This window comes from Corythoichthys intestinalis, chromosome 22, assembly GCF_030265065.1.
Source record: "Corythoichthys intestinalis isolate RoL2023-P3 chromosome 22, ASM3026506v1, whole genome shotgun sequence".
In the NCBI taxonomy this organism is placed as follows: domain Eukaryota; kingdom Metazoa; phylum Chordata; class Actinopteri; order Syngnathiformes; family Syngnathidae; genus Corythoichthys; species Corythoichthys intestinalis.
This window is the reverse complement of record NC_080416.1, coordinates 33,416,041-33,440,724: the sequence shown is the minus strand read 5'-3', so window position 1 is coordinate 33,440,724 and position 24,684 is coordinate 33,416,041. Positions and strand designations below refer to the sequence as shown.

General features: G+C 44.1%; 1 protein-coding gene across 4 annotated transcripts in view; it reads left to right on the top strand.

The window, feature by feature from the left end:
• Positions 1 to 24,142, top strand: part of LOC130910414 (trichohyalin-like) — a 68,044-nt gene extending 43,902 nt beyond the window's left edge. For 2 of the 4 annotated variants that reach the window (XM_057827689.1, XM_057827688.1), the window contains exons 6-20: positions 2,367 to 2,437; positions 2,501 to 2,666; positions 2,741 to 2,847; positions 18,231 to 18,422; positions 18,506 to 18,560; positions 18,634 to 18,741; positions 18,824 to 18,939; positions 19,257 to 21,030; positions 21,098 to 21,175; positions 21,234 to 21,406; positions 21,471 to 21,598; positions 21,669 to 22,582; positions 22,651 to 22,731; positions 22,798 to 23,178; positions 23,259 to 24,141. In XM_057827689.1, the coding sequence (XP_057683672.1) occupies positions 2,367 to 2,437; positions 2,501 to 2,666; positions 2,741 to 2,847; positions 18,231 to 18,422; positions 18,506 to 18,560; positions 18,634 to 18,741; positions 18,824 to 18,939; positions 19,257 to 21,030; positions 21,098 to 21,175; positions 21,234 to 21,406; positions 21,471 to 21,598; positions 21,669 to 22,582; positions 22,651 to 22,731; positions 22,798 to 23,178; positions 23,259 to 23,426 (4,512 nt within the window). In that variant the 3' untranslated portion in view covers positions 23,427 to 24,141. Of the gene's footprint in view, positions 1 to 2,366; positions 2,438 to 2,500; positions 2,667 to 2,740; positions 2,848 to 18,230; positions 18,423 to 18,505; positions 18,561 to 18,633; positions 18,742 to 18,823; positions 18,940 to 19,256; positions 21,031 to 21,097; positions 21,176 to 21,233; positions 21,407 to 21,470; positions 21,599 to 21,668; positions 22,583 to 22,650; positions 22,732 to 22,797; positions 23,179 to 23,258 lie in introns of all 4 variants that reach the window. The other 2 variants (XM_057827691.1, XM_057827692.1) reach the window with 2 other exon arrangements.
• Positions 24,143 to 24,684: the final 542 nt, after the last annotated feature.

Sequence of the window (24,684 nt, the reverse complement as noted above, 5' to 3'; positions counted from 1 at the left end):
CACGTAACGAGTTGCCGCAGACTGTGTGTAACAAACTAAACGATGATTGACACAGTTGTGCCTTTGATCGTAGAGCTACTGAGCCTTCTCTCGTGATATCAAACCTACAAACCTGTCAATTATTGTTACCTTTAAGTACCAAACACTAGCCAGTGGCCAAGAAAAAAACAAGTTATGTTGCACTGCTTAGCTACCAGGAGGGAGGTGAGAGGCTGAATGAGTATAAAGCTGAAAAACATATTTCTTACATTACAAAAAAACAACATCTGTTTCACCCGATTCCGATTCTCTGAAAAATGGTGCGATTGGCCCGATTTCTGATCACGTGATCGGATCAGGACATACCAAGAAAAAAACATTCATTCACTGCAACCCTCCCACCTCAAATGGATTGAAATTCTACTAGTGATAAACTCATTTAAAGGACAAAAAGAGTCATGTAATTGGGCGTCCATAATTGTCAGTGGCACTGAAGTAAATTTAGCTGCAACACAGCAACAATTTACCCCCTATTTGGTCTGTATAAATCATGTGACCTTCAGGGACTGGTGAACAAATTCACAATCTCTTTTATTCAAGTTCCTGTAGTCCAGGGGTGTCCAAACCGGTACTCAAGGTCCTGGGTCCTGGTTTTTGTTCAAACCGATTGAGCACAGACTGTTTAACCAATGTGGTTTCTGCTAAAACAAGCAGCACCTGACTACAATCAACTGATGACACTTGTAAGACACCAAATTGTTGCAAAGGTGTCATCCTGTTTTGTCTTCCAAAAGGTAAACAGGTGTCATTGTTTAAAAAAAAAAAGTTGCTACCGAAATCTTCCACTGGAGTAGTGTCTCTGTCAACTCAATAGAATAGCCCTTTATTGTCATTATACATTTGTACAATAAAGTTGTCAAGCATCTCCCTTTACAGTGTAGGATAAGTTAAAATCTCAAAAATGACTTGCAAGTATAAAAGTATAAAATCTAAATAAATATAAAGTGTGTATGAGATGTTCAGGCATTGAAAATAATCGAAGTGAAATAGCAGCAGTTTGACAGCGAAGGTATTGAATGCACGTGCAATGCAAGTGAGTAAGTATTGCACATAGAATATTGCATGTAAATGAATATTGGACATTGAATGATGTGGTGTTACATATGGCAGTTCAGGGTGGCGATGTTAGCAGGCTCTCAATGGATGAGTGGTAGAAGGCCAGCAGCAGCTTCCTATCCAGCTTCTTCTTCCTTGGAACACGCAGGAAGTGCAGACGCTGCTGAACCTTCTTTATGATGACTCTTATGTTTGCTGTACATGAGAGTTCATCTGAGATCTGGACTCCCAGGAAATTGAAGGTGTGGAGCCTCTCCACACACTCGCTGTTGATGTACAGGGGCGGCGGATTGGTTCTGTTTCTCCTGAAGTCCATGATGACATCTTTGGTTTTGGTGGTGTTCAGGGCCAGGTTGTTGTCTGAGCACCAGGCTGAGAGTTTGTGGACTTCCTCTCTATAGGATGCTTCATCTCCCTGTGAGATCAGTCCAACCACTTTGGTGTCTTCGGCAAACTTGACGATGGTGTTGCTCCTGTGAAGTGCAGTCGTAGGTATAGAGGCAGTACAGGAGGGGGCTCAGCACACAGCCCTGTGGTGAGCCGGTGCTCGGTATGCGTGTGTGAGACTTAGCCCCCACCATTCTTCCAATCTGAGGTCTGTTGGACAATGGTTGCCATTGACGGCGCGAGACGACCAATCCATTTAGACTACGAGGGGCGAATGAACTTTGGTTCATTAGAAACCAGAGTATTCGCAGCCAGGCTTTTCTGAATATTTACAGGTCTCTTTCTGTTCATTTTAGGGCATTTACAGGTCACTTCCTGTTGAGTTTGAGTCACTGCCTATTCATTTGGGGAGATTCCTAGGTCACTTCCCATTCTATAATCCAAAATCAACAGGAAGTGACACATGAATGCCCCAGAATCTACAGGAAGTGACCCTTCACCCTGCGACCCTCCCACTTCAAATGAATTGGAAATCTACTCATGATAAACTCAATTTAATTCACAGCAGAAGAATGAAAGAGCTTGTTTTTCTGTTTATTATTTGTGTCGTAAAATATTGTAGAATTATTGTATCGTGAGGTACCCAGAGGCTCCTAATCATATGAGTAAGCATTCCCATTATTTCTTCTTTTTTTTAATTTAAAGATAATGAGAATATTTTCCTATTTGTATGACTTTTTTTTTTTTTTTAAATCAAAATTACATTTTATTGTAAAAATATGGAGTAGATGGACATGTTTTACTTTTGTGGGGCTTAAATGGCACCCGAATCTTGACTTTTTGACACTTGATGGAGTAACATGTGTGACTTGTGTGTTTTGTAGCTGAGTATGAGGAAGGACAACACAGAGTCACTAGAGAGCGCCCTCATCAGCCTAGAGGAGGAACAGCAAAGGTGCGTTAACATCCGCGCATCCCGTCTGTTCGCCGGCCTCATACCACATTTCACCGCGTCCAGGGCATCAGGCTTGACTCAGACGGCGTCTGCTCTGAGGGCGCGCCTCGGCCAATCGGAGCGGGCAAACGAGATCCTGAGAGATGACGTCCGCGAGCTGAAGCGTGATTTGACCGGAGCGCTGGAGGAGGCGGAGCGCCGGGCCGAGCGCTGGCGGATAGAGCGAGAGGTGAGCGGCGGGTGGGTGGTCAAGATGTCCTAGTGTCCAGTCTTGTCGGGTTGTAAGTTTACGTATGTGCGTAGCGTGCGTCCACTAAGATGACGCGCCATCGGGAGCAGCTGTGGTGCATATGGCGATGCGTGATGGCACTCCGGCAGCACTGTCGCACCGTCAGAACCGCCGCGGACAGGTACGCCGTCACGCACGTGCACATTTGTGTCAAACATTTTGTAGCTATTGTTGGCAAATCGTCCCTGACGTAGTCCCACTTCCACTTTGAACTCCTCCGTTACACATACAGCACACCTCACCACAGTCTTGCAGCCCTCATACATTTCCAGCACCACTTGAACATACCGTAATTTCTGGACTACTGGGCGCCCCTGATTACAAGCCTCACCCAGTACATTTTTAAAGGAAAAACCATTTTGTACATACATAAGCCTCTCCTGCCTATGAGCCACGTGTGCCCACTTAGTAACAAGAGACATTGACAAAGAAATACCGTTTTCAAACTTTCAATAACACACCTTAACTTTTCGTTCCAAACAGCGCCGGCAAACACGGCAGTTATATAGCAGCGGCACGGAAGTTACATAGCATCAGCATGGCGGTGCAGCACTAATTGTGCTGGTTAATAAAAACATAAAAGTCTTTGTTAGCAATCTTCATCTTCCTCCTGTGCATTCAAACCATTGAAGTCTTCACCCTCAGTGTCGGATATAAAGACGCTCAGATGCACTTCGACACGCACCTACTCAGTCTCTCTCCTTCGCCGTCGCCTTCAATGTCTCCCATAATGAGGTATATTCACTCCCAGCGTGTGCCGTCCTCCTCGCCTTGTCACGCAGCAGACTGGCCTCTCGAAACCCGTTGGTGATGGCGGGCTCTTTCACAGCGCTTCACGCTGCCAGGCTCCCCCGGCAAACCTGTAAAAAAGCTGCTCTTCGCATGCGGCGAGTCTTGCCAAACGATCTCTTGCTGCTCGTCATCAAAGCTTCCCATACAACTCAGATGGCCAATTTAATTTCTTCTAGCATTTTCCATGATGCAGGTCTGCCAATTCTACTCATGCAGAAAGACGAGGGTCCGCCACCTCTATTCATGCACAACGCACAAAGTTAAACTACCGGTAGTAGTGCAAACTAACGTCTTCCTCGACACATATATTCCACGTGTCTCACTCCCACATTCCATGCTCGAGCGCCCCTGGCGGCTGTCAGAAAAATACACAAATTGGCCGCATCATTGCACACGCCGCAGGACCCAAAATGAGGGGGAAAAAGTCGTGGCTTGTAGTCCGGAAATTACGGTCCTTCTCTGCCACTCCAGACTTCCTCATAGAAAACCCCAGGTCCTCTCTGGGCACCCTGTCATAAGCCTTCTCCAGATCTACAAAGACAATGCAGCTCCTTCTGACATTCTCTTTACTTCTCTATCAACATACTCAAAGCAATACTGCATCTCTTGTATACTTTTTGGCATGAAACCATATTACTGGTCATAAATGTTCACCTCTGCGGCTCTGCCCTCCGTCTAGCTTCAAGTACTCTTTCCCATCGCTTCATTGTGTGGCTCATCAGCTTAAATCCTCTAGTTGCCACAACTCTGCACGTCTCCCTTGTTCTTAAAAATTGGCCCCAGCACACTTCTCCATTCCTCAGGAATCTTCTCACTAAGATCCTGTTTGTTGGACAACCCAGTCAGAAACTCTACTGCTACCTCTCCTAGACACGTCCATACTGTACATATACAGGTATATTATCTGGACATAGAACCTTCCCACTATTCATCCTCTTCAATGCCCTTCTCACTTCCTCATTACTAATCTTTGCTACTGCCTGGTCCACAACAGATCCCTCCTCTGCTCTTCATTCGCTGTCATTTTCCTCATTCATCAACTCTTCAAAGTACACAACACACTTCCATCCCTGTCCTTTACGACCCTAACCCTCACGTCCTTCCCATCTCTGTCTCTTTGCCTTGCTAACCTGTATATATGTCTCTCCCTCCTTACTGTCTAACCTAGCATACAAGTCATCGTAAGCCCCTTGTTTGGCCTTTGCCACCTCTACTTTCATCTTACGCCATATTACCCTGTAGTCCTGTCTACTTTCTTCAGTCTCCTCAATGCCCCACTTCTTCTTAGCTAGCCTCTTTCTCTAGATGCAATTCAGCACCTCCTCTTTCCACCACCAAGTCTCCTCTTCTTTCCTTCCAGATGACACACCAAGGACTGTCCTACCTGTCTCCCTGATCACATTTGCTGTAGTTGTCATCTGGAAGCATCTACTGACCATCCAAAGCTTGTCTCACATCCTTTCTTAAAGTCATACAACACTTTCTTTTTCAGCTTCCACCATTTTGTCCTCTCCTCTTCCTTTGTCCTCACCACACACTACCATCCTATGCTGTCTGGCTACACTATCACCTAACACTTGATAGTGTGTACACTATCACCTACCACTACTTTGCAATCGCTGATCTCCTTCAGATTACACAGTCTACACAAGATGTAGTCTACCTGCGTACTCCTACATCCACTCTTGTAGGTCACCCTATGCAGGGTTTCCCCTAGGATTTTTGGAAGCTGCGGTGGTGGTGGACTGCGTCGGCGTCGGACAACCCCTTCATGTTGTGTCACGGCGAATTTGTTTCATACCATGACAAATAAGATTTTTTTTTTATTATTTTTGATTTTTTTTATTATTTCCAAGAACCATAACAAAGAATTATTTGCAAAGTTTGCATCCTGCCTTGGAACACTTGATTTTCCTGGACTTTAAAAAAAAAAAAAGGGGGGGGGGGATACGGGGAATCAGCAATAGGTGGTCCATTTATAGTCAATGTGAGGCATGCTGCAAGATGGTCCCCCTGTTCCTCAAGTCTGTCTTCACCTTCACAGGAATTAGAAAAAAATGAGATTTAGGAAATGAAGACTCAAGCATCTTAATCTGTACAGTTGACCAAATGTCATACTCAGTTCATTGCAGAAAAATCTCACAGTTCACTGTTGAGATGGGCACTGTCAACGCAATGGTCGACTGTTGCCGTCAGCAGCACTCCCCATTCATCAGTCTGTGATGCCATCTTTGACATTGTGCTGACCTGGTCCATATTCTGAAACACATTCAATGGATTACCCATTTGGATTTAAATCAGATATGTTAAATTTACATTAGCCAATCCAACTTCAGTTCAAACTGAAGTGTCTTTGTGGGAGTTACTTTTCTGGTTGTTAGTACAAATTCATATAATGATTTGTTTCAATGAGATGAAAAATACTTCTTTTCCATCTGTTTTGAAATTTTTTTCGATAAGGATTATGCCAGGTTACAGACAATGAACCATTTTCAATATCACAATTTAGGTAAAATAATACAATTGTGATTATTAAAAATGATAGGTGCATGATTCTAAATACTCACCTTGATTTTTGTGGTACAGCCACAGCTTGAACTTTGCCATTTTTGTTCATGTTGGGTCCCAGCTAGATTTCCTGTTTGCTTTTTTGCTTACTTCTCCTACCCTGGAGTGTGCGGCTTCCTGATGTGGGTCTCCAGGTGCTATCTTGTCTCATTCAGTTTTTGAAAACCTTATCTCAACATTAAAATACTACGCTTGCCATAACCATTTGGTTATTTCTACTCTTCCGAACGTGAGAGCTAATACATTCGCAACTTAAGAGCACCTGAGAGCATGAGCCCTTCGGTACGTTCCGAAATATTTAATTAGCCTCAGACGCAAATTAAATATTTCGGAACGTGACGGTCTAGATTAGGGCTGTCCCAAACGACTAATTTCCTCCCGATTAGTCAGCCGACTATTTTTACGATTAGTCGACTAATCTAATATATATTTTTTTTTTTTTTTTTTTTTTTTACTACTTTAATAATGAAATTTTTGTTGAAGCTTATTAATTCACAAAAAAACATTTTGGAACACCTAAATTCTTTATTAACGTATAAATAAATAACAAATATCAATAATAAACAATGAGGTCAAATGCTGCTGGCATTAACTAGTGCGGAAAAAAATGTAAACGGAAACACTGAGACTTCACCTCTTTAACAGGAGTCAAAACAATTCTTACTCTTTTTCTGGTATGTCATTGTCTATATTGTTCTAAATGTTAAAATTAATTTCAATGTCCCAGACAATCATTTTCAGAATACTTTGTGTGAGTTCAGATGCTTTTTCTGGTGTGCATTCCACATTTTTGGGGGAGGGGAAATACTGTTCAACTTTTGTTTGTTTTAACCTGAAAATAGATAAAGGGCACACTGAAATATTACAATTATTTTGAATGAGAGGCACACATACTCACAGTAACAAAAATTAAATATATAGTATTAATTTGTTTATTTATATAGTATACTACTATATGTATATACACAATGATACTTTATAATATAAAGTAACTAACATTAGTACAGTCATGGATTAATACAGTAAGCAGGCCAGTGCTGTTTCCATATATATTTTTATTATATTATGTATATACAGGATATATGTATATATTTTCCCCAAGTGGGAGCTTCCATGATCCTAATAAATTTAATAATAATTTTTAAAATATATAATTATACTATATATTAATTATTTTATTAAATAAAAACGCATGTTGATACGACGCACATAAAGGTAACTTCCATTTTTAAAAAATCGTTTGAAAGTTGTATGGACTTAAAATCCGCTAGCTTGTTGTTTCTCGTTGTCTTCGAAAATTATACTTCTGTGACGGCGCTTCAAGTGTTCGTTCATAGCTGACGTGCTACCGTGGTATGCGAGCTCAGCTTAGCAAAGAGTACACACAGTGGCACCCTCCATATTTTCCTTGAAATAATTCCAGGCTCTGGCTATTCTGGTCCGCTTTTTTGACTTTATGCCACTTTCACGTGTCACCAATTCTGCCCTTTTTGGTAATTGGCGGTGTTTTCAACTCCTCGCCGTAGTGAAGAGTGAACTGGCGATTCACTTGGCTCTTTGTTGTCGGTTCGTCCGATTTCCTCCTCAGGAAGGCGGTGGCGTGCGTAAAAACACCGAGAGGCGTCGGATGGCTCTTTATGAATACTTTTATTGACCAAGACAAAAACGTGGGGGATCCAACTCGGCGCTACCCGCGCACTTTCCTAACTCACCGATCTCGCTCCCTCTCTCTCGTTCGCCCACTTTCTTCCTCATTGCTCAATCTGATAATGCCGGTCACATTGAAATAACAGCGGCCCCCTTGGGGGTGCCAGTAACAGCCGCTTGCATTGCGAGCGCCCGCCATTCTAAACTTTATCCTCATGTAAAAATTTTTTTAACCCGTCATTACCCGTCGACGGTATGTTTTGCCCGTCGATGTGTTTACGTCATAGATGACGTCGACGACGTCGACTAGTCGGGACAGCTCTAGTCTAGATCATAATAACATTAATGGTCACTTTGGTAGTGGACCCTCGTCCTCAGGAACTTTTCCCTTTCCAAAATACTGTGCTTCAAAATACTCTTTTGAAATAACAACGAGTGACGTCAGCACCGAACAAATGCTATGCTAGGAGTAGGACGCGACTGATTCGGGTCAAAAACACACCATAATGAACTTAAACGTTACGTCAATGTCAGTATATTATGGTCGTTTTCACAGTCTTAAACCAGAAGTACATTTATTAACTTCAAATGCCTTTCTGTGGTTTTGTCTCCCGATTTCCATCTCTACCGAGCCGATGAACCAGCCGCAAGCTTTCAATAGAACGCTTTTCAAAAATAAAGCGTGTAAAGAACAATTTGTATTTTACGTGCTATTTTAGACGACTTATGGTAACTCGTGCATACAAATGAGCTTCATGTATTCATTTAGATGTCATGTTTAATTATACAAATTAAAAAATAGAATGGATCTTTAAATCTTTTAAAATATATAATATATATATATATATATATATATATATATATATATATATATATATATATATATATATTGCATTTGCAAGGCATGGCGGTTTTTATTTTGGTGTGGCGGCCCGCCACAGTAATTCCTATGTAGGGGAAACGCTGCTATGTTCCTGCCTCTTCTGGAAGAAAGTATTCATGACAGCCATTTCCATCCTTTTTCCAAAGTCCAACCACCATCTATCATTCTCCTGTCCTGGATACCAAACCTGCCCATCACCTCTGTTTCCTGTACCACCATGTCAATTAAAGTCAGCTCTAATGATAACACTCACTGTTGAGGGGTTCTGCATCATGTAATCAAGGTCCAACCAAAATTTCTCCTTCTCCTCCAGCTCACTTCCTACCTGTGGCGCATGTCTACAAACAACATTGATCATCGCACCTTCAATTCCTAGCTTCAGGCTCATCACTCTATCTGACACTCTTTACCTCCAGGACGTTCCTAATAAACTCCTCCTTGACAATTACTTCTACTCCATTTCTCTTCCTGTCTACAACATGAGAGAACTTCAACCCTGCTTCTAAACTTCTAGCTTTGCTCCCTTTCCACTTAGTCTCCACCTTCCTCATATGCATCATCATGTCAAAAAGCTCTCTGCCTTTTCCTGTCATTAGTTCCAGCAGTCAAAGTACATACTCTCAATCCTAGACTCTTGGTGTTCTTCTTCTCTTTCTTCCTACGAACGCAGCATCCTCCTCTCCTTCTTCGGCTAACAGTAGTCCAGTTTCCACCAGTACGCCGTCAACAGCACCGATGGTGGTCGTTGTTAACCCGGGCCCCGACCAATCCGCTATGGAAGTCATATACCTGATTGGGATGTTTGATTTGGCCAAAGTTTTACGTCGGATGCACTTCCTGATGACACAACCCTGCGATGGGGCCTCCTCCCACGTGAAGTGCAATCGAAGTCTAGCGACACCTGCGCTCAACGTTGAGGTCCGGGGCCAAACTTTAGAGTCAAGGGTCAAAGGTCGAGCGCGATGCAGCCTCTGTCTTCAAATCGCGAAACGTTGACTGATTTGTATCAATTCTGCCCTACAATTAAATACGCCCTCTCTGATTGGTCATCAGTCCAGACTGTGGGGTGGAACCCCAACCCTGCTCTGATTGGCCAGTACTCCTTCCGGTTTGCAATCTGTGTGTGACCAACCCACTCCAATTGAACATCCCCTCCAGGGTGGCAGCTGTGAGTTTTTTGTAAAACAGTTTATGAATGAGTTTAAAGTGTATTTAAACAATGAGCACTAATTCCGGTTGCTTACTGCACTTTAGGCCCACATAGTCTAGTCAAATCATTTTCTCCATCATGTTTTGCCCGTTAAAGACTATTTAACAGATGAATGTGAGATTATTCCACTTACTTACTTCAGTAAATATTGCCATTTGTTCTTATTAAGCAAATACATCTAAAAGTTGTTCATTTTTTACCTAAATAAAAAAAATTGCTTTCAAATAATGTTTTGAACCATATTTATTCTGGAATTAAGAATATTTATGACATTTCAAAGCTTTTTAAAGATTACATATAGGAATTTATTTTAAGGAAGTGTGTTTTTGGCCAATGTAAAAGAATCCTAAATGCCTTGTTTGTTATATAAAATACGTATTCACAGATGAGCTGATTCATTCATATTTTAGGTCAATTTGTGTTTGTTGTCTTTTCTGTGGTAGTAGCAGGCGGTTGAATACGGCTGTTTGAATGTTAGAATAGAATAGGCTTTGTCATTCAAATAGTACAATGACATTAAAAATAGCAACACCCTATCAGTGCATCACACAATAAATTAATGTCAATACATAAATAAATAATATACACTACTACTACCTAAAAATAAATTTAAACTAAGCAGTGTACGAAGGATGATGTTGAAATAAATAAGATAGCTGACTCCTGAACTACGCCAATAGCAAACTGCAATATGCAAGTGTTAATCAGATATACAAGTGTTAAGAAACTAGTATTCCATTAGAAGTAAGTCACTAGGTTTTAAATTTTCATTCACGAGGTCATTCTGCCCAACAGGTAACAAGTTACCTCTGGGTGGTCTTGGCATCTTTCCATTCCGCAGGGTGGTTGAGCATCTGTTCAGAGGCTGCGGGAGGGCGGGACCAAAGTTTGACGTTGTTTCCCTCAAGTGACGTCGTAGTCCGAAGCGCAGCATTATAGATTTCATCATTACTGCGTTTTAGCTGTTGTGTTGTCTTGGCCTATTTTTTCTCCACTTTCAATTAAGGGCATTAGGACTTTTCCCAATCTCTATGCTTTAAATGTATTTGTTATAACACTCAAATTTCAGTTTTTTTTCTTGTATTTCAATAAAGGAGCTATAGTACACAGTAAAAGTTAAGCAGCCTGTATTGAGTCTTAAATAAGTTTAATGATAAGCAAGTGTTTTGCAGATATTGAAGTGTTGAGAAATAAGGACTAGGTTTTTAATTTTCTGTCTGCACTCATTGGGAAAGTGCACAATATACAGGACTATATGCTATGCCGAACATACTGCATATTTGTGTGTGTAAAAAGTAGCTGAGACATGAAGTACATATCAATGTGTTTTATTTTACAAGGTCATTGACCGCCTCCTTAAAATTTACAAAGTTTTCAAAAGACCTGCCAGAAAGTCCTTTGGACGTGGACGCCTTGACCGTGTAGTTTTTGTTTGTTTGTTTTTTTTTTTTTGGAATATTTTTTTTGACCCTGTGCGGATTGGCCACAAAGCGCCCAGGCGCGTAGTATTTTACATTGCCAGTCTTCATCATCACCTTGTGGTGGTGGTGCTTGTTGTTGTGCTGCTGCTACTGCCGCTGCTGATGATGGTGTATTTGCTACAGCAGGTCATGTTGATAATGCTGCTAATGCTGATGCACAAGCTGACGTGAGGGGCGTAGCTGGTGCAACTTTGCCTTTAGCTCGCTACAGAACAAAAAATAAATATCACGGGTAAGCCCTGAAATGCATTAAAACACTGGCAAAGGAAATTATGTTATTTTTTAATCGACCTACTAACCTCCTCCTCCTTTGTGAGGATGTACAATCGAAATCTCTTAACGTGACATTGATGTCCTACTCCGTCATCAGTAGCCACTGACGCACAAAGCAGAAGGCTTCCTGGGCCATCTTCCATTCTTCTGCGCTTTCGGCCTGGAGATCGTTACGGATGAGCTTGGAGAAGTCATAAAACTGCCACATATCCTCGAACGTGAAGGACCGGAAGCGGCCATGCCCGCAGATGGCCCGGTCGATGTTCTGCTCCAAGTGGCATGACACCGGAGGGAACATATCCACGTAGCGTAGAAGCTGCTCCTTCAGCCTCCACTCCCCAGTTTTGGTGTCGCACCTTCCCTTCTGTCGTCGCCTCTCCTTCACGTGGCCATCGAGGAGACTTTTTAAGAGAGCATGCAGTAGTTGTTTTAAACCGACATTTTTTATTTTGGGTAACAAAGACACACAATCCACTGCATATTATCAATTTCTTATATATACTCACTACTTGACATAGCCGACATCTTCCTCCGTAAGCCACATGAAGGTCTTTCCTTTGTATTTCCCAAAGGTCACCGTGAGCTGGCCGGGGATCTGCTGGCCTGTTGGAGCTGCGGTGACGGCAAGGCAGTTTTTCCTACCTGTTAGGTGTAAAAAAAAAAAAAAAAAAAAAAACACATCAGACAAGAAGTAATAATATAGTTCAATTCATTTTTTAAATGAAGGAGATGTTTTTTTTTTTGTTTAAAAGGCATCCAGAACAATACCTTGTTTGTACATGTACTTCTCAAGCGCAGTTTAGGCAGCAAAGCGTGGTGGCCGGTCATCGCTTCTGATGTACACTGAGAAACACAAAGGCAAGTGTCAACACAAAAGCAGGACATGACACGGAGGAAAAATTCTAGATGATGGTAATAATAAAATTGCGTTTTTGTCGGTTGTGAAGAGGATGCCTCCATTCCTAGCTGGCAATTAGAAAAAGAAAAATGACTTGATGTTCAGAGATGCTAAAATGTTGAGAGGGGTGTCTTGAGTTCATATAATTCCCAAATTCCAAATAAAAACGAAGTTATTGGGGAAAATGCAAAATTGGCCCACTTACAAAATGATGACGTCTATGTAGTACAGTATTTCTGTTTTGTTTAGTGTTTTTTTGTAATCCAAATAGGGAGCAATTACAGTGTGGGCATCATACTAGGGAGGATCACGTCACAACAAAAAATGCATTGAACAGAAGTGAAATGAATGAGTTATCGGTTAAATTTGTGACTAGTTACAAGTAATACAAGACGTATAGCACACGGAGTCATTGAACGTTAACTTTACATGCGTCGGCTAATTATTATTAGCGCGGCGCAACGCGCACAACACGGCTTATCCACACACCAGCTAGCCTAGCTAGCGTTAGCTCGAATCGGTAATTGAAAAACAACACTCGGTTTGCATCGTTTTTGGCGAATTTCATACACAATATTTACCTTTTCGGCTTGTCGATTGAGCGCGTGGGTCTTTTCGCCGATTGCGTCTTTTGGGCCAACCGCAGGCGCGTCGTAAGGAGGAGGCGGGCCGCCGCGGTCTGCGTTCGCGGAGCCAATCACGGGCGTCCGCGGTCGTAGGCGAGAAGAGCCGATTGGCCGCGGCCGAAAAAAGGAGGCGGGCCGCGGTCCACGTTTCGGCCAACGGCGACGCGGGATTATCTACAGCAAAAGGAGGAGGCGGACCGCGGTCTACGTTTCGGCCAACGGCCGCGCGCCGTCTACGCTCGTCCACGGTCTACAGTTGCACGCTCCGAGCTCCGACTCCTGCGATGGGGGCGATGTATTTATGCGGGCTTGGGACCAGCACAGGAAGGCACTGGCTTGTTCCCTCTGCGGCTACATTCTTTTTGTAGTATTCATATGTTTAAAATGTTTATTTTAATTCATTTAATGAAATTGTTTATTTATAGTGTTGCACCGATACCATTTTTTGGCCCCGATACCGATACCTGGCTGTGTAGTATCGGCCGATACCATACCGATACCACCCCGATTATATATATATATATATATATGTGTGTATATATATATATATAATTTTTTTTTCCCCAAAGAGCTACATAATTGGATGTGAAATCATTGCTATCAAGGCTTTGTCAGGCTGTTGCTTACCTTTGCAAAATAGGAAAAAGTACACTAAACCCTAGTAGACAATAGTTGAGTAAACCTTCCGCTCTCAAAGGCCAAAATAGTGCTAAATTTGTGAAATTAATAAAACATGTATAATACTAGCCCAACAGTAAGAAAGTAAAAATAAATTCATAATAATAAACTCTGAATGAACTGAATAAACTTTTTTAAACCTCTCAAAGTCCAAACAGTGCAACTTTCATGAAATCATTGTCACATTCTGCTGCTGGTTAGATTGTGTTTTGTTGCTGGGCGTGGGGCGTGGCACTTGAATCCAATGCAGGCTCGTCAACGCAGCATTTAAGCACGGGTGATCTCAGAGAAGGCTGCCGAGATATTTGCCTTGCTGATCGCTATTTGACATCTGGCACAATAATCTCGCTACATTTGCTTGTTATGCCCCTGCATTGGGTTTTTCTGTTAGTGTGCTGCTCTCGTTTGTAACCGCTGCCTATCGTCTTAGTTTGTCCGTCGACCTGCTGTCACGGACTCCTTTTGTTATTTCTACTATCCCGCGATCGTGTGTTATTTTTTGTTTGCAATCATGAAACCCTTTTATGTATCCCCCGCTTGTTGTCTGCTTCGAGGTTCAACCTTGTTTCCTCATTTGCGGACGCTAACAATTATAAGTAATAATAAATGACCACAGCATCCCGTCTCTCCTTTTTTTCGGGAGGTGGGAGTCCCTTATTTCTATTTCTGAAAGGTGGCAACAATACTTTGGAAACACTTCCCAAATTACTGCGGCATTTCTTTCAGTAAAAGACAAAGTAAAGTAGACGAAGTGAACTGACCAGAGATTGTTGCTCCGGTCCAGCGGCTGCTTCCTCTGGATAGCAGTCCTACTCTTGCAGGCTCAAACTCGTTGTGTTCGTTCACGTTTCGTCTTCAAATGTTTTATTAAGTTCGAGGTATTGAAACTGGCCGATTTAACTCCACATCTCCAAACTTTCAGGCCGCAAATCTTGCATGCAGCCATTGATTTTAATCGACGGGATTTCTATTTGGAAATATTTCCCGACCGCCGCGGCGCCGCCATATTTCCTGGTTTGATTTTCGTCCATATGAAAAAGCCCCCTTTTGATTGGTCAGGAGTGGCTATTGGCCCGCTCTCATTGGTCTGGAGCAGGCCAATAGCGATAGCTGCTTGGTGTTCGCGTGTCATCACACAACAGAGTGTAGTGAGCGCCAGGAGGAGAAAAAGGCTGTGGTCAAATGTTATAATAATGGACCGGTAAATGGTATCGGCGCCGTCTTTGTTGGTACTCGCCGATACCGATACCACCATTTCGGGCCGGATCGGCGCCCCCTGCCGATACTAGTATCGGTATCGGTGCATCTTTATTTATTTATTAATGTTATTTTTCAATTAATTTACCATATTTTCCACACTATGAGGCGCATAGGAGTATATGGGGCACCTTCAACGAATGGCCTATTTTAAAATTTTTCATATACAAGTAGTCCCCGGTTTACGTCTTACGCAATTTACGTGATTTTGACTTTACGACGCCGGAGTCTCGTCTGCCATTTTGTCGCCAGTCGATTTTTTTTTCTTCCCTTTAATAATGTTCTGTTTTGTGATGCATGCTTTTAGTGCAGAAAGCATAGAGCAGGTGGTACTTCCACAAGCGAGTAAAAGCGCGTGTACACACCAAGAACAACATATTTGCACACGCAAAGAGCGCGTGCGCACATACGAGGAAGAGTGCATTTGCTCCCTCGAAGAAGTCGCGCTGCCGAATAAGAGAGAGGGGTGATAACTTATAACTGCAAGCCTGCGCGCACATTTGTTGCTTGTGAAGCATACACAGAGGCAAGACCTGTATATAACACCTTGTAGTGTTTATTGTGCACTTTCAATTGCGGTCAAATACTTGGGCCGAGTTTATGTGATTATTTTTGATGATGTGCTGACACTAAGGCTTGGGGGTACTTGAATGGGTTAATTCCAATAATAATAACAATCCAATAAAACCAAGAGTGATGAAAAAAATAGAGAAATATTGTAAAAATTTCAACCTTAAAACAGGCCAATTAATAAACAATGGTGGAATTTTAACTAAACCCGTATAGGGCTGCAGCTATCGATTATTTTAATAGTTGATTAATCGAATAACTAGTTAGTTCGAATAATCGAGTAATCGGATAAGGAACATTAAAAATCAAAACCTGAGTTGAGCCTCAAACGGTAAAAATAAATGAGGACCTATGTACAACAAAAGGACAATTGGCTAACTTTCATCGCAAAAGTCCGCTAGCTTAAATGCTAGCTTTTTTTTTTTTAACAATGCTCTTAACAAATGGTTCAGACACATATTCCTGCAAACAACGGCTAAATAAACTTATAAACTAAATTACGAATGCATTAAAAAAAATTAGCTCAAACAAAAACTTTGCTTATGTTGGTCTTAACAGGGAGCAGCCTGATTCACCTATGTGAAACGAGGCAGACCAGAGGGCAGTGTATCCACCCAAATCAATAATACTAAATGCAAACACTTTCAAAATAGCCCATTACAATGCAACTTTATTGAAACGAATACTCGAAGCAGCAAAATTTAATTCAAATCTTTTTTTCTAATCGAATACTCGAGTTAATCGATTAATCGTTGCAGCACTAAACCCGTAGTAATAAAAGGCGTCCTCCTCTACGAATGCATTCTTGAAATCTGTTGAGATTATGACTCCTCATCTGAGCGGGATTACTGTGAATTTCATCCTAATGTCACAATGGTTCCTAAAATGGCACATTGTTTACTAGCGGTGGGAATCTCAGGGCACCTCATGATTCGATCATGATTGTATTATAAATGTATTATTGATGCACACATTTATGTTTCTTAAAGGGTATTACAACACCTGGGGAAATGCTAATATTCCATCATTTATCCATAAATGGAGGCCTTTTGGATTCCTATCATGCCACTTCGTGTAATTACACACATCGCAACACCAAGAAAATGATAGAAATTTGGATCGATTGTGAAGCTAAAAGGACCCGCGCCCAAGATCCCGGAAATCTAGCATATTGTGTGTGTGACGTCACTAAAAAGAAACAACCGGCTCAGTGCTTAGTACTGAATGACGGCGATGATGGCGGATAATTTTGTTTCTAGTTGCAGCGACAAATTCGACGTAACGAACATTCTTCTAATGATGACGAAGAGAGTTATGAACCTTTCGTTATCAATTTGAGCCCAAACGAAAGCCAATGCAGCCTAATTAAAGGATCATTGAGGGGAGCAATCACACTGATGCAACACCGGCAACATATTGTGTGGGAAACACCGAATGGTTTGTTTTGCATTTCTTTTTGTGAAGCTGATACACCGTGACTGCAAAATAATGTATAGAATAATTATCATTTATTGTGCTATCATAGGTTTTCGCTCTGCCAACAGACACAAATATGAATGGGATTAGAGGATTTGTTCCATATATTTCACGAGCGATAATTTATACATGTGTCCAGTGCTATATCCAGTGCGTGATGTTTTTTTATTATAAAAGAGTAGTCACTCTGGCCATTTCGAGCTTGGCTGCTCTACTCCTTTGGTTAGCCTGGGGTGGTCTCATCAGAGCCAGTCATCGTCCTCTTTCTTGATATCTCGGGATATTTAGGTGGCTGCGCGTGTATGGTGGGCACCGCATCTGCTTTCATCAGCAATTTCTCAGCAAAACCTGATTTCATTTGTCCATAGTTAGAATAGCTTTCAGGTGTAAAATGCGCACCACACAAAACCGTGCCGGAGGCTGGGTCTGCAAAATTAGCCCTCTTAGCACAGACGAACTTTACTCATTGTCTGCATAGTCCAGCTCTTTTTCTCGCGTTCGGGAACTCATGGGTACTACATTGCGACAAATGGCTATTTGTACACCACATAGCATGACAGGTTTGAACCATTTTAGCGATTTTTTGATAAAACACGAACGCAACTCTCTCATCGATAAACAGCGATGGCACCTGCCTCGACCTTTTGTTTCCTTGTTGTGACGTCTCCGCCCCATTCTGCTGTTTCCGGAATACTTTCGGCAATGTTCGTAATTTTCGATCTATTTTTGATAATTGGTCATGAATGTGATTTATTTTTTTGTTCACTTTATTAATATTTGTTATCTTGCCACATAACGGTTCTATTGATATCTCACAGCCCCTTAGTATTATAATACCCTTTAAAACTGGCAAGCATGTTAGTCCTAATGGTGCTCCTCAACCTGCTTTAGCACCAAGATACCACCAGATAGCACCAAAGAGTCACTCTGTTGTACAAGTCTGTACAGTTAATCCATTTAGTGTTTGTGAGTACTTATCTCATTCACTGCCATTGATAACGATGGACATTCAACCTTTTTGAGCTGGGATGGCTGGCATTGAATGTTTATGATTCATTGCCAGTGACGTCTATTGCTGTCAGTGGCAGCCACTGAGTTAATATGCACTTGATACTGTAGTAGTTTATACATGTTTGTGTATTCAGAGATCTTTTGGAGATGAAGGCGGAGCTGTCCCGTCTGTCCCTGTGTCTACAGTCCAGCTGCGACTCGGCATCATTGCGCCTCATCAAAATTGGGCGGCGGGCCCTGCCTCTTGCCGCCTCATCTTCATCGGCCTCCTCCAGTCTGGGGACCTTCATGGTGGATGATCTGCTGGATCCCGAGTCGGACCGCAGGTTTGCTTTCTCCTTACAGAGAAATAACGTCAACACCCCTGACGTGGCTCACAAGGTCACACCTCTTTGTTCATGTCTTCCAGGACATCGGAGAACGAGGGCCTGGCAGAGGCGGTGGCGGAGGCGGTTGACAAGCTGGTGACTGACTTGCTATTGTCTTCATCTTTTTGTATATGCTTACTTGACACGTTGTTCTTGTCTTTGGCGTCAGTGTGCAGCGTTGAACGTGAGCGCCCCCGTCGGTCGGGACGCATCCGGCCTCCTGTCAGTCCTCTCGCAGACGGAGAGTGCCCTGCACTGGAAGCAGCGGGAATTGCAGGCCGGTCTTACATGCGCACACTCAGGCTGGGTTGGGAGTCGTAAGTCGTGGAATGAGCCAACTGTGGTGGTGTGTTTGTCAGAGGGCGGAGCTTAGTGTCAGGCAGTTGGCCGGGGAAAAAGCGCTGCTGCAGACGCGAGTGGAAAAACTGCAGGAGGACAAACGCAAAGAAGACCCAAACATGCCCACGCTTACCGGGTAATAGTTTGATACATGTTGTTGTTGTTAACTTTAACTAATTGAGGGCCAAACAAAATGATGCGCTGGGCCAGACCTAGCCTTTTTTTTTTCAATCAATCTCAAAGCATTCACTATTTATTCATTGTCTACCATTGACAGCACTAGACATACAATCCATTAGAAGTGGAAGGGTTTGCAGCAAATGAACTAGTGTTCATTCGCCGCAACCCTCCCACTTCAAATTGATTGGCCATGTACTAGTAATAAACAAGTGATTGACATGTTTTAAGCCACTGCAGAGGGAGACAAATTTTCACATTGTTTGATTGGTGCAGACAGCCAAAGGCCACTTCTCCACAACTGGAGGTGGCGTTACACAAGCAAGAGGCGGCACTACGCCTGAAGGAGGAAGAACTCCGTAAGGCAGAAGAAGAGCTTCGCAGCGAGGACGCCAAGCTACAGAGGACAAAGGAGGAGATGCTCACCAAGGAGGCAAGGCTTCACAAGCGGGACGAGGAGCTGCAGCAAGCAGAGGAGCAGCAAAGGAAGAGAGAGGAGGAGCTGTGTAGGAAGGAGGAGGAGCTACACAAAGGAGAGGAGCGTTTACAAAAGGGCAGCAAGGAGGTGCACAGGAAGGAGGAGGAGCTGCAGAGCAGAGAGATGGAGATCAAAAAGAGCCAAGAGGAGGCGCAGAAAGAGGAGGAAGTGTTACACAAAAGAGAAAAGGACGTGCACAGGAAGGAGGAGGAGCTAAAGAGTAGAGAGATGGAATTGAAAAAGAGCCAGGAGGAGGTGCAGAAACAGGAGGAAGTGTTGCACAGAAGAGAAAAGGAGGTGCACATGAATGAGGAGGAACTAAAGGGCAAAGAAATGGAAATGAAAAAGAGCCAAGAAGAGGCGCAGAAAGAGGAAGAAGCGTTACACAGAAGAGAAAAGGAGGTCCACAGGAATGAGGAGGAGCTAAAGACCAGAGAGATGGAAATGAAAAAGAGCCAAGAGGAGGTGCAGAAAGAGAAGGAAGTGTTACACAAAAGAGAAAAAGAGATGCACAGGAAGGAGGAGGAGCTAAAGACCAGAGAGACTGAAATGAAAAAGAGCCTAGAGGAGGCGCAGAAACGGGAGGAAGTGTTACACATAAGACAAAAGGAGGTGCACAGGAAGGAGGAGGACCTAGAGAGCAGAGAAATTGAGATGAAAAAGAGCCAAGAGGAGGCGCAGAAAGAGGAGGAAGTATTACACAAAAGAGAAAAAGAGATGCACAGGAAGGAGGAGGACCTGAAGACCAGAGAGACTGACATGAAAAAGAGCCTAGAGGAGGCGCAGAAACGGGAGGAAGTGTTACACATAAGAGAAAAGGAGGTGCACAGGAAGGAGGAGAAGCTAGAGAGCAGAGAAATTGAGATGAAAAAGAGCCTTGAGGAGGCGCAGAAACAGGAGGAAGTGTTACACAGAAGAGAAATGGTGGTGCACAGGAAGGAGGAGGACCTAGAGAGCAGAGAAATTGAGATGAAAAAGAGCCAAGAGGAGGCGCAGAAAGAGGATGAAGTGTTACACAGAAGAGAAAAGGAGGTGCGCAGGAAGGAGGAAGAGCTAAAGAGCAGAGAGATGGAAATGGAAAGGAGCCAAGAGGAGGTGCAGAAAGAGAAGGAAGTGTTACACAAAAGAGAAAAGGAGGTGCAGATGCGGCAGGAAGAACTGCAGACCAGAGAGGAGGAGGTTCAGAAAAGGCAGAGGAACCAGCAGCAAAGAGAGGAGGTGCAGCAGATGAGGCAGGCTGAACTGCAGACCAGAGAGAAGGAGGTCCAGAAAAGGGTGAGGGACCAGCAGCAAAGAGAGGATGAGGTCCAGAGCAGGGAGGCAAAAGTGTTCGACGCAGAGAAGGAGATGCAAAACAGCCAAGAGGAGGTCCACAAAAAAATGGAAGAGCTCCGCCAAAGAGAAAAGGAGGTGCAGAACAGGCAAGAGGAACTCCAAAGGCAAGAGGTCCAGAATAGGTACGACGGCGGCTCGGAGGTCGCCGGCGATTGCTCGCCGTGCGCTCACGTGACTTATCGTGGCAGTTTCCAGGCCGAGCTGCGGCAAAGAGAAGCCGAAGTCCGAGACATCACGGTGACCCTGTCGTCCGCCCCACGCGTCTCTGCCCGTCCGGGTCGCGCTGATGCTTGTCCTCCCGCAGGAGTCGCTGGAGAGGTCTGAGCAGGCCTTGCAGAGGGCAGAAGAAGAAGCCGCTCAAGCCAAAGACGCCCTTCTCAAGGTGTGCCCAGCCCCACGTCCGCATTTGCGCAGCAAGCCTGAAAATATTGTCCCTTCAGCGCTCCTCCCAACACGCCTCAGTGTTGCGGGAGCTACAGGAGGCGCGAGAGCAGCTGACGCCGGCAGCCGAGGAGGTGGCCAGGATAGAGCGAGCACACGACAGACAGCGCAGAGAGAACGAAGAGCTGTGCCGGCAGCTGGAGCTTCTCCGGCAAGAGGCGCGGCAGCTTGGGTAAATTCGCTCCGTCAGGCGACTCCTTTTTTGCAAAGTTGACTTTTGCTTGTTCTCTTTTTAGGGCTAGCCGCGCTTCGCTGCTGGAGAAGCTGGAAGAGCAGCGGATGCTGGCGTCGCAGGCTGACGTGGATCGCAGCCACCTCGGCGCTCGCGTGGGAGCCCTGCAGGAGGCCAAGGAGGCGCTCACAGGTTGCGGCTGCTCACGTTTCCCGACTCTCGGTCCGAAGCGCCGATGGCCATTCGTCTTTTCCTCCCTCAGGTGAGCTCCGGTGTACCAAGGAAGAGCTGAACAGGGTCACCTCCCAAAAGGAGGATGCCTGGAAATTGGAGAAGGAGCTGCTCTGGAAGGATTTGCAAACCAAAAACGAGGAGGCACAGACCTTGAGTAAGCGCGTCATAGACCTACAAGAGGAAATAAAGGAACGGGAGGAGGCTGCCTCCAAGGAGAAGAAAGCTCTGCTGGCAGAAGGAGAAAGGAAGCATAAAGAGGAGGCGGCAAAGAGAGAGGAGTTTGACACACTGAGGAACCGTGTGGACGCATTACTTAACGAAATGAAGGAGCGAGATGAGGAGCTGGAGCAACTCAAGAAGGAGTTGGGAACAAAAGATGGGGATGTGGTGACGCTCAGTGTACGGGTAGAGGGGCTGCTGGTAGAGATGAAGAAACAGGAGGAGAAACTCGAAGAACAGAAGACTCGACTGGAGGAGGCCTCAAAGGCAAAGGAACATCAGAGCCACTTGAAGAAAACGAGGGAGGGGGAGCTACGGCGACGCCTCAAGTTGGCAGAGGAGCAAACAGAGCAGCTTCAGGAGGCCCGACGGAAGTTAAGGGAAAAGGAGGCCAGAGCGGAGGAGCTGGAGCTCCTGCTAACAGAAATGCGGCAAAGGAGCGAGGAGGAGGCCCGGGAAAAATCAGAGCGGGAACAGAGGGAAAAGGAGCTGCGAGAAGCTGCCGAAAAAACCTCCCCGCACCAGGAGGAGGTGCTGAAGCTGAAAAGCCTGCTGCGAGAGCGGGAGGAGGAGCTGGACAAATTGAAGGGCGGGAGCTTGGCGGAAGCTCAGGAGGCTCTGAAAATGGAAGGCAGAAAGCGAGAGGAGCTACAAGAGGAGCTGAGAGGAGCTCGACATATGCTTCAAGAGATGGAGCTCAATGTTCACGCTTTGCAGGATCAGGTACATGCCTTCTCTCCCCAGTCTTCCTTCTCAGGGAACAGCTTAAAGGTAGATGGCTTTGTGTGCAGATCAACGCCAGCCGGGAGAAGGCCAGGCAGGAGAAGGAGCAGCAGGAGGAGACAATGCAGACGCTTAACAGACTCCTGCAGGTAGGAGATGCCTTCTCTCCCGCGGCAACTCTGTTCTCTCTCTCAAGCCTCCTTCATCTCAAACAGGAGAGCCGTGAGGAGGAGGAACGTCTGAGGAGCGACGCCACGGAGGAGGACACTGTGAGGTCAGACCAAAACAGGGAATGGACTGAGGAGGCGAAACAAAGTGAAGAAGAGAGGGCAAAAGTGGACGGGAAGTGCTGTTTGGGTGAAGAACATCTGAGGAGTGCCACCACGGAGAAGAAGATTTTGTGGTCTGACCAAGGCAGAAACTGCACGCAAGAGGAAAAGAAGATTAAGGAAGAGTGTTGGAGGATGGAAGAGGACGGGAGGTGCGGTTTGATGGAGGTGGCCAGCCAAAATAGCTCGAAGAACTTCACGGAGGAGGAGCTGAACAGCAGCCTCAGGAGCTCCATGAAGAACCTGAAAATACAAACACAGGCTCAAGTAAGAGTTGTTTTTTTTTTTTTTTTTTAATTCCACTTTAAGCAGAGACGCTTCATTTTACCTCCTCCCTTTTCGTGCAGCCGGCAAAGTGGCTCCGGGAAGGGGGCGGGGCCAGATTGCTGCTACTGCAGAGCCACGTAGCTCAGCTGGAAATCAAACTAGAGCGCTCCGACGCCAAGAAGGTCCAACTGAAACGACGCAACCGCCACATCAAGACTATCAGAGATGCAATCGCGCACCAATCGTGACACTCTGAGGATTCAGCGTCCAATATTTTTGTGTTTCCACCAGGTTTGGCAATAAATATTTCTAGTTTACTTTTGCTATTTTGTTTTCAGCTAGTTTTAACCCATTGGCCGCCATTGACGGTCCTCAATGTGGGAGGTGCCAATGAAAGAGCGAACATTTTTTGGCCCCTGCCGGTCCAAATGAAAATGAAGTAATGGTATTATCGATACATTGTTTAGTATTAACTGTTGGCATTTTTATATTAAATGAATGAGTGCATTCATAAATGAATAAAATGCGGGTCACTTCTTGATTTTGGAGCATTCCTGGATCACCTCCTGTTCATTTTGGGTCTCTTCTTGATTTCGGTTCGATTTCAGGTCACTTTCTGTTTATTTTAGGACATTTTCAGGTTATTTCCTGTTGATTTTGAGGCATTTCCGGGTCAATTCCTGTTGATTTTTGGGTCATTTTCGGGTCCCTTCCTCTGTCACTATACTGTTGCTTTTTGGCCATTTCCATGAGAAAAAAAGTAGAGATGTGACCGAAAACCTTTGAGTGAAAATAGCTAAAATTGCCATTTTCGGTTAAAAAAAAACAAAAGTTTACCACCAAAAAACAGGGCTTAATTTGAAAATCATAAGGTACCAGGACACAAAGTACACAGCGCAGGGCTGAGGAGACAGGCACAGGTCCTGGAACATACACAGAAAACGGTGCTGAAAACGACATGCAAATGCCCAATTGCCATGTTGTGGGACTTACAAGCCTCAATTTCAGATAGTATCCATGGTATAAATGTTGTGACAACAATTTACAATTATTTAGGCTATACTCTGCATAGCACGGGCAATTGCCCTCATAACCACAGTTGGGACTTTACAGTACACAGTCAGCAATTAGTTTCTCAATAGGTATGCACCTTAAATGTAATGCAGACAGGTATAAAAATAGTCAGCAAAAGACCCTGGAGAAAATTATCTGTCCTAGCGTAGACATAGTCTTAGAGATGAAGTGAGAAGCTCGGTCATCCGGGAGGGGCTTGAAGTAGACCCATTGCCCGAAGGTTTGCCTACCGCTGTAGCGAAAGGAGCGGCTTGCCTGCTTAAGAGATCGGCCAGAGTTTGTCTTTGCCGCTTTATTGCGCGAATTTCACTCGCTATCCAAACACCTTGAGGCTTCTTGTAAGGGAAAATAGATGGAACAGCATTTGATTTGATTTAGTTTCCGCTTATATCCAGCCGCTCCGGTGAGCTCTTTGATAAGTTGTTTACGACT